The sequence below is a fragment of the Rutilus rutilus genome, assembly GCF_951802725.1.
Source record: "Rutilus rutilus genome assembly, chromosome: 10".
NCBI lineage: Eukaryota > Metazoa > Chordata > Actinopteri > Cypriniformes > Leuciscidae > Rutilus > Rutilus rutilus.
This window is the reverse complement of record NC_140215.1, coordinates 10,601,704-10,620,325: the sequence shown is the minus strand read 5'-3', so window position 1 is coordinate 10,620,325 and position 18,622 is coordinate 10,601,704. Positions and strand designations below refer to the sequence as shown.

The 18,622-nt window shown below is 37.8% G+C and overlaps 2 protein-coding genes across 7 annotated transcripts in view; both read left to right on the top strand.

Moving 5' to 3' along the window:
* pdia5 (protein disulfide isomerase family A, member 5) overlaps positions 1-2,283 on the top strand; it is a 63,710-nt gene extending 61,427 nt beyond the window's left edge. The window contains exon 17 of the mRNA XM_084420245.1: positions 270-2,283. Within this exon, the coding sequence (XP_084276371.1) occupies positions 270-350 (81 nt within the window). The 3' untranslated portion in view covers positions 351-2,283. The remainder of the gene's footprint in view (positions 1-269) is intronic.
* Positions 426-18,396, top strand: sec22a (SEC22 homolog A, vesicle trafficking protein). 6 transcript variants are annotated; one of them, XM_084420252.1, is made up of 7 exons: positions 9,341-9,482; positions 10,003-10,207; positions 13,615-13,778; positions 14,588-14,767; positions 14,964-15,082; positions 15,441-15,506; positions 16,508-18,396. In XM_084420252.1, exons 2-7 carry the CDS (start codon positions 10,026-10,028, stop codon positions 16,706-16,708), a joined length of 912 nt encoding a protein of 303 aa, XP_084276378.1. In that variant the 5' UTR covers positions 9,341-9,482; positions 10,003-10,025; the 3' UTR covers positions 16,709-18,396. The 6 variants fall into 6 exon arrangements, with proteins under 6 accessions (XP_084276379.1, XP_084276378.1, XP_084276377.1 ...); XM_084420251.1 differs by having other exon boundaries at positions 9,346-9,545; XM_084420248.1 differs by having other exon boundaries at positions 9,350-9,858.
* The last annotated feature ends 226 nt before the right edge of the window (positions 18,397-18,622 follow it).

The window sequence follows — 18,622 nt, the reverse complement described above, 5'->3', positions numbered from 1 at the left end:
CGTGAAACATGTCCACAGTTAATGTACACTACAGTTCACCTGTGGTTACTTTTGGTAATGACTTCATACATGCACTAAAAGTTCTAGCATAATTTGTTTGCAAATGCCACATGGTTTATTTTGTCTCAGTTGTCTTTATTTGATATAAATTTCATGAATTTGAATTCAAGCGTCCAAATATTTTTGGGGGGCCACTGTGGTGATTATTTTCACATTATGAGATAAACTGTTTTTCATTTCTCACTGTGTATACTGTCTACACCATACAGGAAGCTGGCTTTACTGGTTTCATGAGAAGTCTCAGGGGCCGGGACCAAGAGAAAGTGGGCAAGCGGAAGGAGGAGCTCTAATAGTGTGGGCGTGGTTCCTGTAGATGGGAGGAGCCTATCATTGCACTGTGACTTGGGCAGGGACATCCCAGCACTGATGCCACAGACTTGAAACCTCAGCTTAAAAGGTTATTTTTTTATACAGCTGTGCCCTTATGTTTATAATACCAATGTATGACCATCAGACCACTTCAGATATTTTTGCTTTGTTTTGTTTTTTTATGTCCTCCGACATTTTGTGAAATTGTTTCCAAATACTGTGACTTGCGTTACTGAAATCCACACCTGAAATCTATGCAACACTGGGCCCTCACTCGCCAGGGTCCCGTACGTGTGACGGGTGGCTGGTGTTTATTGGGGAAAACCATTTTTCTCCGGGATACTTTGCCATCACTCCCATTCCAGCTAGGAGGAATAATGTGTACAATCGTATCTGCAAATATTTTTGTAAAAAAGGAAAAAGGAAAAAAATGCCGTATGACATCATCAAAAAAAAAGATGGAGAAAGTTGTTGTAGCTGAACTTTGTGGCCTTAAATGTTTGAATAACTGTCGTCCAAATATTTTACTATTTTCGAGATATACAGTATTTGCGCCAAAATACAAGATCAAATACAAGGACATGTATTCAAAGTATTTTTTCCCCTTGTTTTATTGTCAGCTGTGACAGAATAAAATGATGTAACAAAACCGGAAATGCAAAACAAAAAAAAATGGATAGAAATACTTTATTTCCCAAATGAATTCTGGAATCTTCTTGGCCCTTCACGTTCCACTGTAAGTTACTGTTCTGATTATTTTAAAAGTCTTGTCTGGTTTGTATGTCTAGACTGGTTATGGAGTCTATGACCCACCCCTCTTCTGATTTACAATGCTATTCTTGATCTCTAATACACATGGACATTTTCCTCTTCCAAGCATGGATGCAAAAGTTGATGATGGGAACCGAAGATCATAACGTCTTCATTTATTCGGGAGGGAGATGGTTTGCTTTAAGGCATGTTGAGTGATGCTCATTTAACATGTCTCGCTGGTTTAAACAGTGTAGTGCCGGAGGATCCGTTTTACTTGCTCTCTGCCAGATGTTGGCACTCTTAGTGATACCACAACCCTTCCCAATATCTCTGTGGCGACTACACTATTGTGTGTGTGTGGAAAACTCCCTGCTCTAGGCAGTATACATATTTAATGGTCTTGTAGCTGAACTTTTATTGCATAATTCAGAGGGTTGGTTTGTTTCATTATAAATAAGGTTCTCAGGGATAGCGAAACACAATTGAAGAGCACTAGCGCTCATCGTAATTTGCAATCCAGTTGAGTGTTCTCTATTCATGTCGCCGAATTATGAATTGTTTACATGTGTCTTTGGGAGACGGAACACACACACAAAAAAAATCATTGAACAGGATTTCAGTTTACATTTCCTTGCCAAATTTGCGGCAAGAAGCATTGAATAAAACATGAGCCAAGGAACGCTGATGCATAGATGTCAATTATATGCAAGATAATGGCTTCAAGTTCAAATACTGTCTTTAAGAGTGAAGAATAAAGATCACATGCTGGATTTGTATCACGTAGCTGATGGTAAAAGGGTCCAAATGAGGGGAAGGGTAGAGATAGCTTGTCAGAACATGTTCAATAATGGTCCAAAATGACAGATGTAATGAATCAGCGCTTGCACAGGTTTGTCTCATTACGTGACATTGTTGTCGAGACATGGTTCGTTTGTGCATTGACATTTTCATCAATATTTGGATGGTCAGGGACTTTCATCTGGTTCCTTTGAGTTATTCTGTTGTAGAAAGATGTGCTTTGTCTTATCCCAAAGGTCTGTGAAATGTGGGAGCAACCACGATGCCAAGAAGTCACTGTCGCCTTTATTTTTTTGTGCCCAGCCATATGTACAGTTTCTCTGCATTGATGAACACAATGCAAAATAAAAGGCATTCGTTTCCAAGAACCATTGTCCAAATTATTCATATAATATTATGTTAATATTTCTTATTTGGTTATAAACATAGCCATGAAATGCAAGCAGGGTTGTAATAGAGCTTCACTATTACTTCTTACCCAGGGGATGATGGTGAAAAAATCCATTGACTTAAATTGAAGGCATATTATAATACTTTAAAATAAAGATCTTATAATATTTTATAATAGAGACCTGGGCAGGCAACATTGTGCTAAAAATAATGCCCAGAAAATATTAGTAGCCACATTGCATCACTTTGGCATCATACCTGTGAGTTTTGTACAGACAAGCACAAAAAAATAGTTTTTTGCACAATTTGTTCAGAGCTTTTGTTTGTACAAAACCAAAGGACAAGTGTGGGTTAGTTTGCTGACTTTGTCTGCCTGGCTGACAGATCATTTGTTTTCTATTTGGAAACTATTGTCTGCAATAAGGTGACATACTTTAAATAAACTTTTCCCTGGCATTCAACTATTTTACTTCCCTGTAAATGGTGTGAAATTGCATGCACATGTGCTTATTAGATATCAACTTTTATCCTACTATATGAAATTAGCCATTTTGTCAGGTTAATGAAGCCAACAGAGTGAGGCGCCTGACCAAAAACTGCTATTTTTGACGCCGTTCTTTTTTCTTTTTCTTTTTCTTTTTGTAGACACGGTCATGGTAAATATGGGAAGATATGTCATTACTTTTGAAAAGGAGAAAATTATTCTTCCCCTGCTGTCAATTAGCACCCATGCTGTCATGGTTGCTACAACAGAGTACAAATAAACTACCTGATGAAACAGAGAAAACTAGCACTACTGTGCGGTTTCTGAGTAATTTCATATCAAACTTTTCTGACAGGTGTTCTGTTTACGAAAGTTTTCCTGGACTAATTATGTCATGATCTCAAACGATCCGAGGCTTTTGCCATCAAACCCCACAGGAACCCTTGTAAGAGGTTTGCCAGATTGGAAACTCAAGGGATGAGTCACTTTTGGACATTTAAACTGCTGCCCGTGGAGAAACACCTGCTGGTGAAAAGCATGTGTTGTCAAGTGCAATATGTGACTGTTTAATGGTTTGGAGAGAGGGATGGTTCCATCAGAATTACATGGAGGAAGCTACTGAGGGTGCAGGCAATTATTTTGCCTGGATGCACCAGTCAGAACCAGGGGTAAAAACAGGACAAGAAAATGGCAGCATAAATGAAAGTAAAGAAATGGAAAATAAAAAGTACCTGTGTGTAATACAGTGTACATACTGTATTTTCCTCTGTATAATTGGGTGATGCCAAAAGTTAATAAAGTGTATCCATTCTCACTGACCTTAAACATCCAGGATATAGTGAGCTGTCATAATCCAGACAGACTGTCAACCACCTCTTTATTTCCAGGAAATTGTTTTCCAGTGCAGATTGAATGCAGGCCAAAAACTTAGAATCCATCAAATACTAGCATATAGCAACTACATAAGGGGTGGGCCGTGGGTGATACCGGTACAAATTTTGCTGTGCTGCTCCATCACCATAGCTTATCATTTGAATGTGTTTTTAAGCATCGTGATTCAAAAACAAGTGATTTTAAACCACTGAAGTGCAATAAGCAGCAAAAAATAACTCATTTCGCCATATGCGCGTGCTTTCTGAGAGACACTGTCAGTCTGAGACGCACGCACAAAGTATCAAGTATTCTCGTAAACAGTCATTTATGTCTTAAGTGAGCATAAACAGTTGAGAAAGAGAGTGCATGTGTAACAGTATATTGGATCCGTGCATTAGCTCTTAAAGTGACAGCAGCCTAATAAACCTGTTCCTTACTGTCTTTAATGTTAATCAAACTACAAAAGAGAGAAAATCTCACTGTTCTTAACTGAATCACTTTTGTAACATTAATGAAAATAAATGTATATTTAATTTACATAGTGATGACTTTTTTTATACAGTGGATTATACCATTTATGTAGTAATTTTTATTTCGGGGGTTCAAAGTTTTTCATTTGAGTCTTTGTTCTATTGTTGTGGTGGACGAGAAGTGCAAAACAATTCCAAAAACAAAACAACAAATTTATAAACGCAATGGAAAGACTAAAAACAAATTGACAAGTTAGAAAGCACAATAACATTTACGAAAACAAAATAACAAATCAGAAAACACAACGACAAACCTGAAAACATTTTTTTTTTTTTTTTTATAAATAAAAACTTATTACCACAAATAAGTCAGACAAAACGGAAAAGGTAGGTATATGTGTTTATTTTCCTATTACTTGTAATTAGTTTATTTGTTCTTATTTAATCACAGACTGTTTACTTGTCCTCAGGAAGTTAAATTGAGTTTTTTTAGTTAAGCTAGTACTAATTTTTTGCGATATTGACCAGAATTATGACATTTCATTTGTATCAAAAATGTCAATATCGTAAAACCTTATAGCAAAAATGACATTTCATTTGTATCAAAAATGTCAATATCGTAAAACCTTATAGCAAAAATAACTATATCCTGATAACGTGAAAAAAATGACTCCTATGGTGAAATAAGATTTTGGTCACATCGCCCACCCCTAAATACTTGCATAAAATTGTCTGTTACTGAGATGTTTTCCTTTTCTCAGGCAGGGAAGAAACCTTTCAAGATCCACGTTTGACTAAAAAACGAATGAGCCGATAATAACGCACCGATTATGAAATTTCCCTATCATTAATATACAGACACAGTGTGTGTGAAAGGCAAGTGGAATGATAGGAGTCCCTTTGCTGTTAATCAATACTATATGTACATTCATTTATACCCATAATTAAATTTTTGAGACTCTGAATCTAATGCCTGATATATTATTTTGTCAATACTTGACTACAGTGCAAATTGTCTCTCCAGTTACATTGCCCTGTTGTAGAGCACTGTTTCACCTGCTAAAATGATCAGTTGGTTCAACACAGTCCTTTCAGCTTGTGGCGTGAAAATGAATAGCCCGTGGAAATATTCAATAATACACATCAACAGGACAGATCTCTCACTGACAGAAGTCAATGGCATAAATACAACCCCATTATGTGTAGACTATAGAGATGACGCCAACACCAGCGAGGACTTCAGATGATGCCAGCTCTGAATCAACATGCACCACTGCCAAATTTTCCATATATTTTAATCATAATGATCAAAACTTGCCCTAATTGCTTTAATGAGATCATTGCCCTGCCTAAATTAATACAGGATAACGGCATGATTTGTGTTATCTTAGAACTTGACATAGGCTATGGACATTATTCTGAAACAGTCACCTCTGATAACAGATTACTCTAAATTGAAATGTAGATTTCTGTAAAGCTGCTTTGAAACGATATGTATTGTGAAAAGTGCTATACAAAATTGAATTAAATTTAATTATCTTTACTGGAGGAATAAAGATTTCCTCCACCCTCGCTCTGAAAGCAATAATCAAAAAAATGATGTGCACCACTTGCCAAGAAATCAATACAAGCTTATTCTCAGAAATGTGGCAGTTAAAGTAAAAAAAAAAGCATATGTTTTTGCAGCAGAATAAGAAAAGACACTTTTGAGCTGTAATTGGGTTTTATGAAAAAGACAGAGGCTGAGTTTAGCATCCATTGAAATGCATAATAATTCTGCTGTTGTTTTTAATCATCCATAAAAATGATATTACACAGACCTATACTGGATCAGTCATTATAGGGGTGCTTTATAGGGATGAATGAGCATTTGACGAGAGGTATAGCTTTTCCTAGAGTGGTGTCTATATCGGCTTTACCCGGCCCACTGAGCTTGATCTTTTACTCCTCCATATGTTGCTGCAGTATTTTCAGAGGTACAACCACGGCACGGTCAGCCCACTCTACCACTCCACATCCTGTCAGTATGAATGACAACATCTTCACTTGTCACCCTGACAGTCCTGCACTAAATACATAGCTTTACGAATGCCAGCTATCCGTCAAGCTGTCCGTGTAGAACATCAATCTTTAATGCATGGCTGTGTGAAGTGGATGTTTCCAGGAGGTCACTAGCCTGAAGAGCTCTCCGTTTCATCCTTGTAGGATGAAGACATGCAATTCAGAAGAGCGTGTGATGGATGAATTTGAACGACTCACATCAAAGATCACGTTATTACTATTTCAACACTGACAGAACTACAAAAAGCAAGTCTGATTTTGTGGTTTATGATCTTAAAGAATTTTAAGATGTTATCTTTAAATTCAAAACTGGGGCTGCAAAATTGATATGTGTATGATGTGTATGCAGAAGTCACACAACATTGAACGTGAAACATTATAGGATAAGATTTCCCTCCACCTTTTCCACTTGACCATCACTAAATCACATTTGACACATTAATCGACCGTCTCCGCTCTGGTTTTTGACGTGTCATCCAACAACAACGTTTGTGATGTGATTTATTCCATCAAAACAGTTTCGTGTTTGTTCATCTATTTTTTGTCACTGAATGAAATTGATTTACAACCCCATTTCCAGAAAATTTGGGACATTTAGTAAAATGCAATAAAATCAAGAATCTGATTTGTTCAAAGAAAAGATTTCCAATGTAAATATAAACACATTTTGAGTTTGATGGCTGCAACAGCAAAAGAGTTGGGAGAGTAAAAATAAAAGTCAAAAGATGATAGAATATATAGATTATAGCGCGCGCGCACACACACACACACACACACACACACACACGTCTGGTTTACTATCTTTGTGGGGACTCTCCATAGACGTAATGGTTTTTATACTGTACAAACGGTATATTCTATCTCCTTACACTAACCCTACCCCTAAACCTACCCATCACAGAAAACTTTCTGCATTTTTACATTTCCAAATAAACTCATTCTGTATGATTTATAAGCTTGTTTACCCATGGGGACCTCTATTTAGGTCCCCACTGTGGCACGAGTCCCCATGAGTCTGTGTGCATCCAGGTTGAAGTCCCCACCGGGATAGAAAAACAGGTACACTCTCTCTCTCACACACACACACATCTAACTTACGTCCTTCTGCTATATAACAAATACATTTTGGTTTAAATGAGGACAAGCTACTTTAATGTGTCAGATCTGTAGGCTGATTGTCACCGTGGCACCGTGTCCTAACCAGACGCGATGTGATAAGATTGATTCCAGCGACAAATAATTTGTCTGTCCACACAAGACGCGACGCGACTGCGAAATGCGTAAAAATCAATCAAAACCCACAGCCAATCAGAACAGCGTGTGGGCGGGCTCTCGCGGCAAGCACATGTACAGCCCTGTCCCAAATGGCATCTTAAAGGGTTACTCCACTTTTTTTGGAAATAGGCTCATTTTACAACTCCCCCAGAGTTAAACAGTTGAGTTTTACCGTTTTCGAATCCATTCAGCCGAACTCCGGGTCTGGCGGTACCACTTTTAGCATAGCTTAGCATAGATCATTGAATCGGACAAGACCATTAGCATCTCTCTAAAAAAAATGACCAAAGAGTTTCGATATTTTTCCTATTTAAAACTTGACTCTTCTGTAGATCGGAGACCCAGAGATCGGCTGAATGGATTCGAAAACAGTAAAACTCAACTGTTTAACTTGTTGTAAATTGGGAGTTGTAAAATGAGCCTATTTCCCCAAAAAATGGAGTATCCCTTTAAGCACTCGCGGTCTTCCTCTGAGTCCGCACTTTCGTGACGTAACGTCGCTTTGACTGTCGGGAAGAAGTCTGCTGCGGAGCTCGCATCAGTGCGGGCTCGGCAAAAGTGCGCATCGAGGGCGCAAATTGACCTCATAGTCAATGTCAGTGCTCGCGAGCACCCTTCTGAGACCTAAAATGACAAATGGGGCACCCTGCAGTCTCAAGATACTCAAGACGGCAATCGCAAGAAAATGGATAGGCTACATAATCAAATTCACAAATAATACACCATTTAAACATTATTCAAATACATAGGCTACTGAGTTAGGCCTACTAAAACAATCTTTGTCAAATAATACACTTGTTTGTTCACAGTTTGAACGTTCTTGTTTCCATTTGTTTAATTTCAAGATCTGAGGTGAATTATCCATTGTTGTTTTTACAGCTACAAAACTGGAGCACTAAACGATTTTCAAAGTCACATTACACGCTTTTAACATTAAATAAAGCACATAAACAGTAGGCTACCTGAGATTATCATTGCCACGCGACATCACAGAAAAATAGAAACCGTTTCTAAAATAGAATCGTCGCCGTCGCGGCTGGTTAGGACACGGTGTAAATCACACCTTCATTTAGCACATTTAGTCATTTATATAATTTAAAAAATTATCTTCTTATTCAGAGGAACATTAGCCTACACCACAGAAAAAAAAAGTTTTTGAGTCCATGTGCTTTATCAAATGATACTAGGTTTCATTTGATAATACTAAAACAATACTAACTTGTAAAAAGAAACTACTAAAATTCACATTAATTTAAAAATCTTAAAGGAGCCGTATGTAAGATTGTGGCCAAAACTGGTACTGCAATCACTTTCAAATTACTGTAGAGCAGTGTATCCCCTCCCCCATCCCCCTCCCCCCTGACTCGAGGTTGCCAGATAGGCTGCAGGATCCAGCATGAACGTTTGTAGCTGCAGCAGTGGTAACTAGAGCTGAGCTGGCAACCCGGATGCCGAAACACTACTGACTTCATGATTGGTAGATAGGTGGAGGGTGGAGCATCAGGCCAAAACACAACATGACAACATCAACATCAGTTGAGGGCTGCAACTTCACTTTTTAAATGGCAATATCCTGGCTGGACTACTGTTGTCAGTGATAGAAGTATTTGAAATGAACATGATTTCTTAATGTCTAGTGACATATCAGGGCCATTTTATGATTAATTGAAATACATTTCTTACATGCAGCTCCTTTAAGAGGGAGTTTTGTCATTTTTATAGTTTTTTCAGTTTATGCCAAAGTATTAGGCTACTTTATAAAATCTTTTATTAGTGTCACATCCAATTTCCCCCCAAAAAATGATTTCACTAACTGGTTTGCTGATGGTCACTTTAGTGACCCATAATGCTTTTCCTCCAGCCACGTCACACAGACTCACACACCGACGAACAGAGCCGAAGCGAAGCCGAACAAGGACGAAAATGAGACGAACACAGCCGAAGCTTTGTCAAACGTTAGCAGAACCGTCCGCAATGAGACCTGCAGGAAGAGCTCAGCGACCACAATAGTACATCAGCAAAATCATTCAAAAAAGGATTATAATGTCTTAATATGCTTTAAAACGGCTCATGTCAGTAGGTATATGTAAAGCTATCAGAGATGATAATGCATGCGATGTCACTCACGCTAGTCTTGCTATGGTAACGTTAGCAGTGGCATCTACTCCACATATCACTGCGTATAATTGCAATGTGTAGTTTTAATGGTTCGCTTTTAATTAAAGTCTAATAACCCCGTATAATTAGATGCGTGATTGTGGTGAGTGCATAGAACCATCAGCCGATGTTAGCTGTCAGCAAACGTGCTAATGTTATTATTAGCTTAGCACAGTGTGCTACAGATGTCATGAGTCTACGTAGAGTTGAATATTAAAGAATTCATACGTGAGTCTAGCTATTTATATGTTAATTTAATATCTACTTTGTATATTACATTCTGTTTTGTCAGCAGAAAACACGGGAGTGAGAAGAATGGAGTATTGTTTGCATTATTTGCACTGAATGATTAATTTTGTCCTGTTCTTCCAGGTGTCCACTGAGCTGCCTGTAAGATGTCTATGGTCCTGTTTGCCTCTGTGGTGAGAGTGAGGGATGGTCTACCTCTCTCGGCCTCCACTGACTATGAACAGGATAAAGGGCTTCAGGAGACCAAGAAACATCTCAAGAGTCTGTCCAAAAAACTCAGCCAGTTTCCTGATCGCTGCTCACTTAGATCTGGCATATACAACATCAAGTGAGTTATCAATAGCAGTTTGCTTGAGGGTGTGTGTGAATGTTGTGACACCATTTTAACACTGTCTTCAGTGTGAAAACAAACTGGTGTTTGCAGTGCACTACACTGGAAATACATTTATAAAGGCATTTTTGACAGAGTCTGCTGTCCGCAAGTTCCTTGCAAAGGAATTTTTATTTGAAACGCATAATTACTGAGCCCCTAACTGTTAACATAACACTTAAGTATATTATATTAAAACATCATGTTTTAGGAATGAGTTCCAGAATGTTGTTACTGTTGCTTATTAAAGCTCTGGGTCGTGCCTAACGCCCCTTAGCTGTTCTAAATTCCCTGTAAATCACGGCTTCACTGGGCTTATTGCTTTTATAAAACGTTTTTCCCACATACCCGGCAAGGTGTCCTTAAGTAATCACACAGACACAAAAATGTAATGATACTGATAAAAATTCTTCTTCTTCCGACAAGCAATGTAGTTCTTCAGAATCAGAAGTGGAATGGTTGAAAAGCAACACACAGATGCAGTGGCGCAGTTATACAGATGTAATGCGGTCACATATGGGCAAAAAAATGTATCACGATATTTTTTTTATATCAGTCGATATCGATAATTATCACGATAAATGTCAAATCTTTATTTCTTTCAAGTTTAAAGGCAGATTTTTGCTCCTAAGTGAAAGTTGTAGAAACAAGAGCGTTAATTGTGGTTTTAAACTACTCTTTATTGTCAGAACATATCATGACAAACACTTACCAAACAGGTGAACATTTCACAAATCTGAGGTAGAACATTCAAACATTTGTCAATTTTCCTTAACAAAATAAATAAAAATAAATAAATAAAATAAAAATAAATTTCTTAGTTTCTGCGTGTGCTAATTTTTATTTGGTAAAATGTAATATTCTGACTGTTTGAGTTTTATTAAAATTAACCATTGGTCATCCAGTATCATGCATTTAGATCATGATAACCACAGATAAAACCAGGCATAGCCTGTAGCACCTCACTATCATGGCAAAATGTAACTTTATGGTTTCTATGGTATTTGTATGAAAAACAGTAGCCTAAATACATTATTAAATACTGTAATTATATTCCATTAGTCCTTTAATACATTGTCTACATTAATAATATAATACAATTCAATATGTATATCCCACATTTCATGGTGCAGTTAATATTACTAAGCTAACGTCGTTACAGTAAATCCAAGGTAAATGATGGGAATTTGTAGACGGAAAAGCCTTCTGACTGTATCATTGTGCACAGTGTTTCTCCCGTTTGTCAGCGCTGTTTCATCTGCCTTTAAACTGTTTTAAATCACTGAGACATTTGTGTTCTTTGCTGAATTCAAGCGCTTCTCACTGGATCTCGTGACCGAGACCGATCAGAGTAAACGCATCTGCTCTAGTGAGCTCGCGCTGCGCTGCCGTTTGGACTTTGACCCGAGGATAAATGGTCCGTGTGGCGCGTGGTTCAAATGAGTTTCGTTCCGCTTTTGGCGCATAAGCATTATCGAACATTTATCGAACTCTTGATATCGTTTTATCGAGAAAAATTATATCGCGATAATTATCGTTATCGTTTTATCGCCCAGCCCTAGTTTTCACAGGTGTATGTTTGTAGGTTAGCCTAATTTACAACGCCTTACAAACGACAATAAACGTCTGAATCAACCAATCTGAATCAAGGACTGGAACTATCCGTTATATAAGATCAATTTAATGCATCCTTGCTGAACTATTGAACATATATATTAGATTTTATTTTTATTGAAGTTTCATTTACTTTTAAATATCTTGAAATACATTTAGCGTAAAGAAGGATAATATTTCTTTGTCCTGTTGTGTGACAGTTCCTCAATATTTAATTTTGTGCTTAGTTTTCTCTCAATTCCCATACACTGCACTATACGGGAAGTTGTGGTCATTTCAATTCAGTCATTTTGATACATTTGCAGCTAAAGGAACAGTTCACCCAAACCTAAACATTCTATCATTATTTACTCACCCTCACGGTGTTCTTTTCCATTCAATGAAAGCATATAGAGTGACATGGGCTGTCCAGCTCCAAAAAATAACATAAAAGCACAGTAAACGTGGTCCACTCATGCATCCATTTTGGAGCTTGACAGGTTGTGGTCACTGCATGTTAGCTAATAGCTATATGCATACACTAATGTACACTACACTCTCCTTTTGTGTTTTGTGGAAGAACTCATGCACATTTGGTAGAGCTGCACGATTAACTATTAAAAGAATGCAATCTCAATTCAAACCAGACAAAATCACACCAGAACATTCAGATCTGCCACTGACCCAGAGAGAGCAGTGTCATGTGTATAGGTATTAAACAGTCTTTTCAACCACATGGTGGTATTATTATTTCTGTTACAAATATTTAAAAAAATATCACATGGATATAAGTTTATAGTTCAGATTTGAAAAAAAGACCAGTTATGTCTAACAAAATAGAATAAATCACCTTTTGAAAGTTACGTGGCGCTTTAAATAATTATTGCATTGATTACATCGTTACGCCACTAGGTGTCATTTATAAGTGACATGAAGTATTTATAAGTGAGTCATTGAATCATTCATTCAAACAGATAAAAATAAAATAAAAAATTAAATTAATTTAACACTTTTAAAGACTGCTGCAATTACCATTTTGTCAGAACCTCTAGTAACAAATTACATTATTTTGTTTAGTTGTCTGTTCATAACCCTGGGAGAATCATGATATTATTGATGATTCCCAATTTATCCAGAATTGTGCAACTCTTTACATTTAGAAATGCCATCAGTGACTAAATGATGACAGATTTTTCATTTTTGGGTGACCATCCCTTTAATTAAAACATCCCAGCAAAAACAAATGACACAGTCAGTGAGGGTGGAGCGCTCCGATTGCCAATTGTTCTGTTGCCTAAAACTTCCCCTTCAAGCAAGGTCTAATTCAGATGCGTTGCACTGAGAGACCCAGGGGTGACCATTTCATAGCCTGGCTGCTATTCATCACTCCAAACTTCACAAGCAGGCAGAAACGAGTCATCTCTTTCTCTCTCTCTCTGGAGTGCCTCAATGGATCGTTTCATCTCTCAAACAGACGTTAACATGGAGAGACACGTTGACAAAGTTTCTTCTTTCCTGAGGCGAGTTACTAAACTGTTCAGATCTAGAGCAGGTGTAAAACAGAGGGTGAAGGGTGTTTTTTATACGCTGTGGACGTTTGGATTCTCATGTCCATTGAATGACCTTCCCCATCCTATCTGTGACAGATGTCAGTTTTCACGCGTTGCCAACTGTCAATGTACTGTATGAAACATAATTTGTCCTTAACTTAATTGAAATTAAATCGACTCTAAAAGTATGATGCAAACTATGACTTATCTTGCCTTCCATAGTTTTACAAGCTCTCTCGGAGTTGGGTACATGATGGTTTGCACAGAAAACTATCCCAATGTCCTGGCCTTCAGCTTCCTGGACGAGCTTCAGAGAGAGTTCATCGTCACGTATGACACCAAGCGGATCAACAGCGCTTTGAGGCCTTTCTCTTTTATTGAGTTTGGTGAGTTTCTAAAGAGTATAATTTTTTATATATAAAAATAACATTTAAATTTGTTTTCAAAATATAAATTCTCAAAATTGTATCATGTGTATCTTCAACTACATGATGTCTTATGAACAACCCTCAAGTCAGTAGTGATTCTGTTTTAAGTTTCCTGAACCTTAAGTACACAAAAGCTACTTTATTTTGATATGGATATCACTTAAAGTAATAATAACTTGATGTTGATTCAGTAACCATTCTGAACTGTTTTCCCCCAAAAGCATTGTAAGCCTAAGTAGATCGTTGAAACCCTTGGCAGCATTGGTCTCTATGACCTGTTAAGGCTAACAATGCTTTTGTGAAACACAGCCCTGATGGATTTATCAGACTGATTCAAACCAATAACCATGTTTTTTTAAGAATTAAAAGAATCTGTTTAGTGCCTATAAGAGTCAGGAGAACTCGATTAGAAATATTTTTTATTCAGTTTTTTATTCAACACTGAAAAGTATGTGTAGTAATTAGTTCTACATGGGCAGTTTCACCAATCTTGAGCATTAGTTGAGTCTCTGAAGAGCATTATGCACATGGTGAGTTTGAGTAAACGTTAATGGAGTTGCATCGTATGTGGAACATTTAAATGTAGTCACTTATGAGGCTCCATTTTGGCTAGGAGTCTTTGGATTTATCTATATAAAAATAAATGCATCCTGCAGACTTTCCATTTAATGTGATTTGAAATGAACTGAAGCCATCTGTAACATATAGACCATGTTGTGATTGAAGGAAGCATCTATTTACTCTTGCCGTTTCTATGATTTCGACAGATAACTTCATTCGGAAAACCAAGCAACGTTACAATAGCCCACGTTCCCTCTCCACCAAGATTAATCTAGCCGACATGCAGACTGAGATCAAGCTCCGGCCTCCTTATCAGCTCTCCGCGGAGGACATTGGATCAATCAACGGCTTCTCAGAACACAAGCAGTCTAAATATAAAGGCATTGGTAGGGAACACACTGTGAACACAACTTGTAAACTTCCCTTTGTTCTCAAGAAGTAGAACATTTTGAAAGACCACTCATAACAGCCTATAGCACCTTGGCAGAAAGTTTTGCACCACAGGTTTCCTGAAGCAAATGTTCAAATCTAGTTACTTTGCTACGGTTTGACACGGATTTTCTGCTTGATTTCTTCCTGCAGCTCCTCATCAAATGTTGGAGGCCGTCACCCTGTCGGGTATCGTCGCCTGCATCCTAAGTGTCCTGTGCGGCGCTCTTAATTTGCTGAGGGGAGTCCACGCAATAGAAAGCGTATTGCAGGTAAGCGTATATGCGGGCACTTTATTTTGGGCTTTGTTTCTTTTTATTGATTAACACATCGGACTAAACATTACTTGTAAATGTATAAGTGCCATTGTAATATAATGAATCATACCTAATGGATAGTGAAAGCACTCTTGAATAATTTGTCAGACTTTGCACTTAGATGTAATGTGATTTTCCTCTACCATAAACAAAACAGTTTTGCTTCGCTTTTTATATTGCACTGATAAGTGAGCCCTCGAGTCCTGACTCTCCCTTTCTAATTCATCCTGTTTTAGCACATGGCTTCCTGTTATAATTTGTCCACTCTTTAACACAGCACACTGTCATTTCTCTTTTTCTGCTCCATCTGCAGAACGAGGATGAAGACTTTAATTACGTAATTGCTTTTTTCCTCGGAACCGCGGCCTGTGTGTATCAGGTAAGTGACGGCAGTCAGACCGTGAATTACCGTCGGCCTGCCAGGCTTCATTTCTTCTGCTCTCTGTCTCGGTCTGACCAACCAATGCTAATATATCACACTTTTCCTCACTGTCGCGTAAAAGCGTAATCTGGAAAATTGGAGAAACATTGCCTTTTTACTAGTATCAAAAAACAGCAGCTGGCATTGTAGATGCTTTTTATTAGTAGTAGTTTTTCAATACCCTCACTCATATTCTGCACAGCAAAAAAAAAAAAAAAAAAACATTTTTAGTTGAGAAGCAAAACTGAGATTACGATATTAAGACTTGTTTTCAGAAAAGAGCACCAAATCAGCATCTTAGAATGATTTTTGAAGGATCGTGTGACACTGAAGACTGGAGTAACTGTACGTTCACACAAAATTCGCTCTCGCCGCCCTGCCAACGACGCCGGAGAAAGATTCGGGGACGCTCTGACGTAGATCGAAGTAGACCAATGTTTACAGGATTGCGTTCTCTGGAATCCTCTCAGGCGGAGGACTTCTACATTCTGATTGGTTGCCGCCGAACCGCGTCATAGCTTATTACCATAAAGTTGACCTGACTTCAACTCTCTTCGCTGCTCTCACCGCCCTCGCCGGAGCTCGCCGCCGCCTCTCATTGAAAATGAATGACTTCCGGCCACTTTGACGCTCTCGCCGGCGGCGGTGTGAACGCACAGTAATGATGCTGAAAATCCAGCTTTGCATCACAGGAAAAAATATTAATAAAAGCAAACAGATGTAACAATATTTCACAATACGACGGTTTGTTCTGTATTTTTGATCAAATAAATGCAGCCTTGATGAGCATAAGAGACTTCTTTCAAAATCATTAAAAATGATACCGACCCCATGGTTTTGAATAGTAGGGCCTAAACCTCACTACATTCTCTTATATTTATTCTTAAAACAAAGCTTGTCCTGAATTTGCTTATTTATGCTTAAAAATGCATTTCTCTTGTTTCTTTTTCTATACGTAGTGTTATTTGTTCGCCTACTTCTCAGTTTGGAGGAACATCAAGTCATTCCTGGCCTTCGCTATGATCTGCCTATGCAACATGTATCTGTACGAACTCCGTAACATGTGGCAGATCCTCTTTCACGTGACGGTGGGTGCGTTCATCACCCTGCAGATCCACCTTAGAGGACCGCAGGGCAAAGCACCCGACTACAACGTTTGACCCCCTTGAACTCTTTTAAGACTGCATAACAGCCCAGCATTTCAACCCAATCTGAGGATAGAAGAACTATGGGTTGTGAAGCAGGATTTACAAATTGTTTTGATATCGCTCAAGATACACTTCCTGCTGTTTCACATCCAGTTGAGATCAAAGATGGAAAACTGCTGTTTTGGTTAAAGCAAAAGGTTCATAACGGTGACTTCATACGCGCACAATGCATGAAATATTAAAGCAAATTGCTAGCAGGTAATTCAGATGTGCACAATTAAATTATTTTCCAATAGGGAGGCATTGTAGTTATTTATAGTTTTAATTGACGTCAGAGCTTAAAGAGACAGCTCACCCAAAAATGAAAATTCTGTTGTCATTTCTTGAAGAACGTGGCTTCGTGTGGCTTTCCTCCATACAATGAACGTGGCTGGTTACCATGGTCTGTCAAAGATAAAATAAAAACAATAAAAGCATCAAACTACTATAAAATAAAATCTTAAACTGCTTAAATATGCATATTTTGTAATAAACGTAAAATACGTTGTTTCTATATGCACACTCAAAATCTTTAAATCTATTTTTTATTTGATTGTCATTTGCTATGTAGGTCCTTCCCTCATTAAAGCCGTTACGTACACCGTCTTGTAAATCTTTTTGTCCAATTTTCAAATAGGTTTTTTTTTTTTTTTTTTTGCTTCGCATTAAATTTTGTAATGTTGTGATTCACCTTGTAGCTGGTTAGTTTGGTTCATGGTAACTTTTCAGTGAAGGCTATGTGAAACATATTTCCAGAACCAAGGGCACTCTAGCTTTGTGTGAGAAACAGACCAAAATGTAAGTTATTATTCAATAAAAATATTCCTTGACAATTGTGGTTATTATTCACGTTTTATTGTATGGTAAAAAGCTCCTTCGACATTTCAGTTAAACATCTCCTTTTGTGTTCCACCGAATAAAGGAATGATTATGAATTTTCATTTTGGGTGAACTATACCTTTTAAGTTGTCATTTTAGAATTCTTTTAGACAATTGTTCCTCTATTTTGATTGTTAAAGCCAACTCATATGCAAGACTTTTTATAGCTGCCTATATATATATATGTGAAATGTAATTTTCACTCATTTCCACACGCATTTTTGTTTTGTCATACAGCTTCATTTCAGTGTCAGTGTGTTTGTGGTCATTAGTCAGACGTCTCTGCCCTGAAAGCATAATCAGATGTGTTATTTATCAATCATGTCTGTGCTGCCTGCAGGTGTGCTTCCTGCAAATGAACGTGTTTGGCTAAGAGGGAAATGGAATCGCACTAATATACGGACTCCGTTGTTTTCCCTGTTTGCTGCCTTTTGTCAACGGGTCTGTTCAGTGACCATGTTGAGCGGAGTAATGTTTTATTCTCTTTCTATTCACCTGGCTTTGTTTTGTATCCTGTTTTCATTGTGCAAATGACGGGTTGAATGGATGATTGACAGATTTAGGGTCAAGGGGTTTCAAAATTCCTCAGATGTACATGCATTTTCTTTTCTTTTTCCCACAAGCGTCAGTGATCTAAGATTTCAGCGGCGTCTTTGCATTGCAAAGGCAGCACGTCAAGTACCTCGATGCTCTCTCTCCAACAGTAGTGCATTGCCCTTTGGCCTGATGTGTGTTTGTGCCATGTCCTGAAACCATCAGTAAAAACCTTGAATTTGTATGAATATGCTTGCATCTGGTGTGTTTTTGTTAAATGCATTTTACACATTAATGAAAATCAAAGGGATAGTTTTGTTGTCATCATATACTCACCCTTATGTTGTTCCAAAACTTTACGAGTGTCTTTCTTCTGTTGGACAAAAAAGAAGATATTTTAAAGAATGTTGGTAACCAGACAGTTGAAGGTCACCATTGACTCCCATATTTTTTCCTACTAAGGAAGTCGATGGG

Excerpts from the sequence above, each read along its gene's own strand:
- sec22a (XM_084420252.1), top strand. The coding sequence starts at position 10,026 with ATGTCTATGGTCCTGTTTGCCTCTGTGGTGAGAGTGAGGGATGGTCTA. Across the intron at positions 14,768-14,963 it reads GTCTAAATATAAAGGCATTG|CTCCTCATCAAATGTTGGAG; the intron begins GTAGGGAACACA and ends TTCTTCCTGCAG. Across the intron at positions 15,083-15,440 it reads CAATAGAAAGCGTATTGCAG|AACGAGGATGAAGACTTTAA; the intron begins GTAAGCGTATAT and ends CTCCATCTGCAG.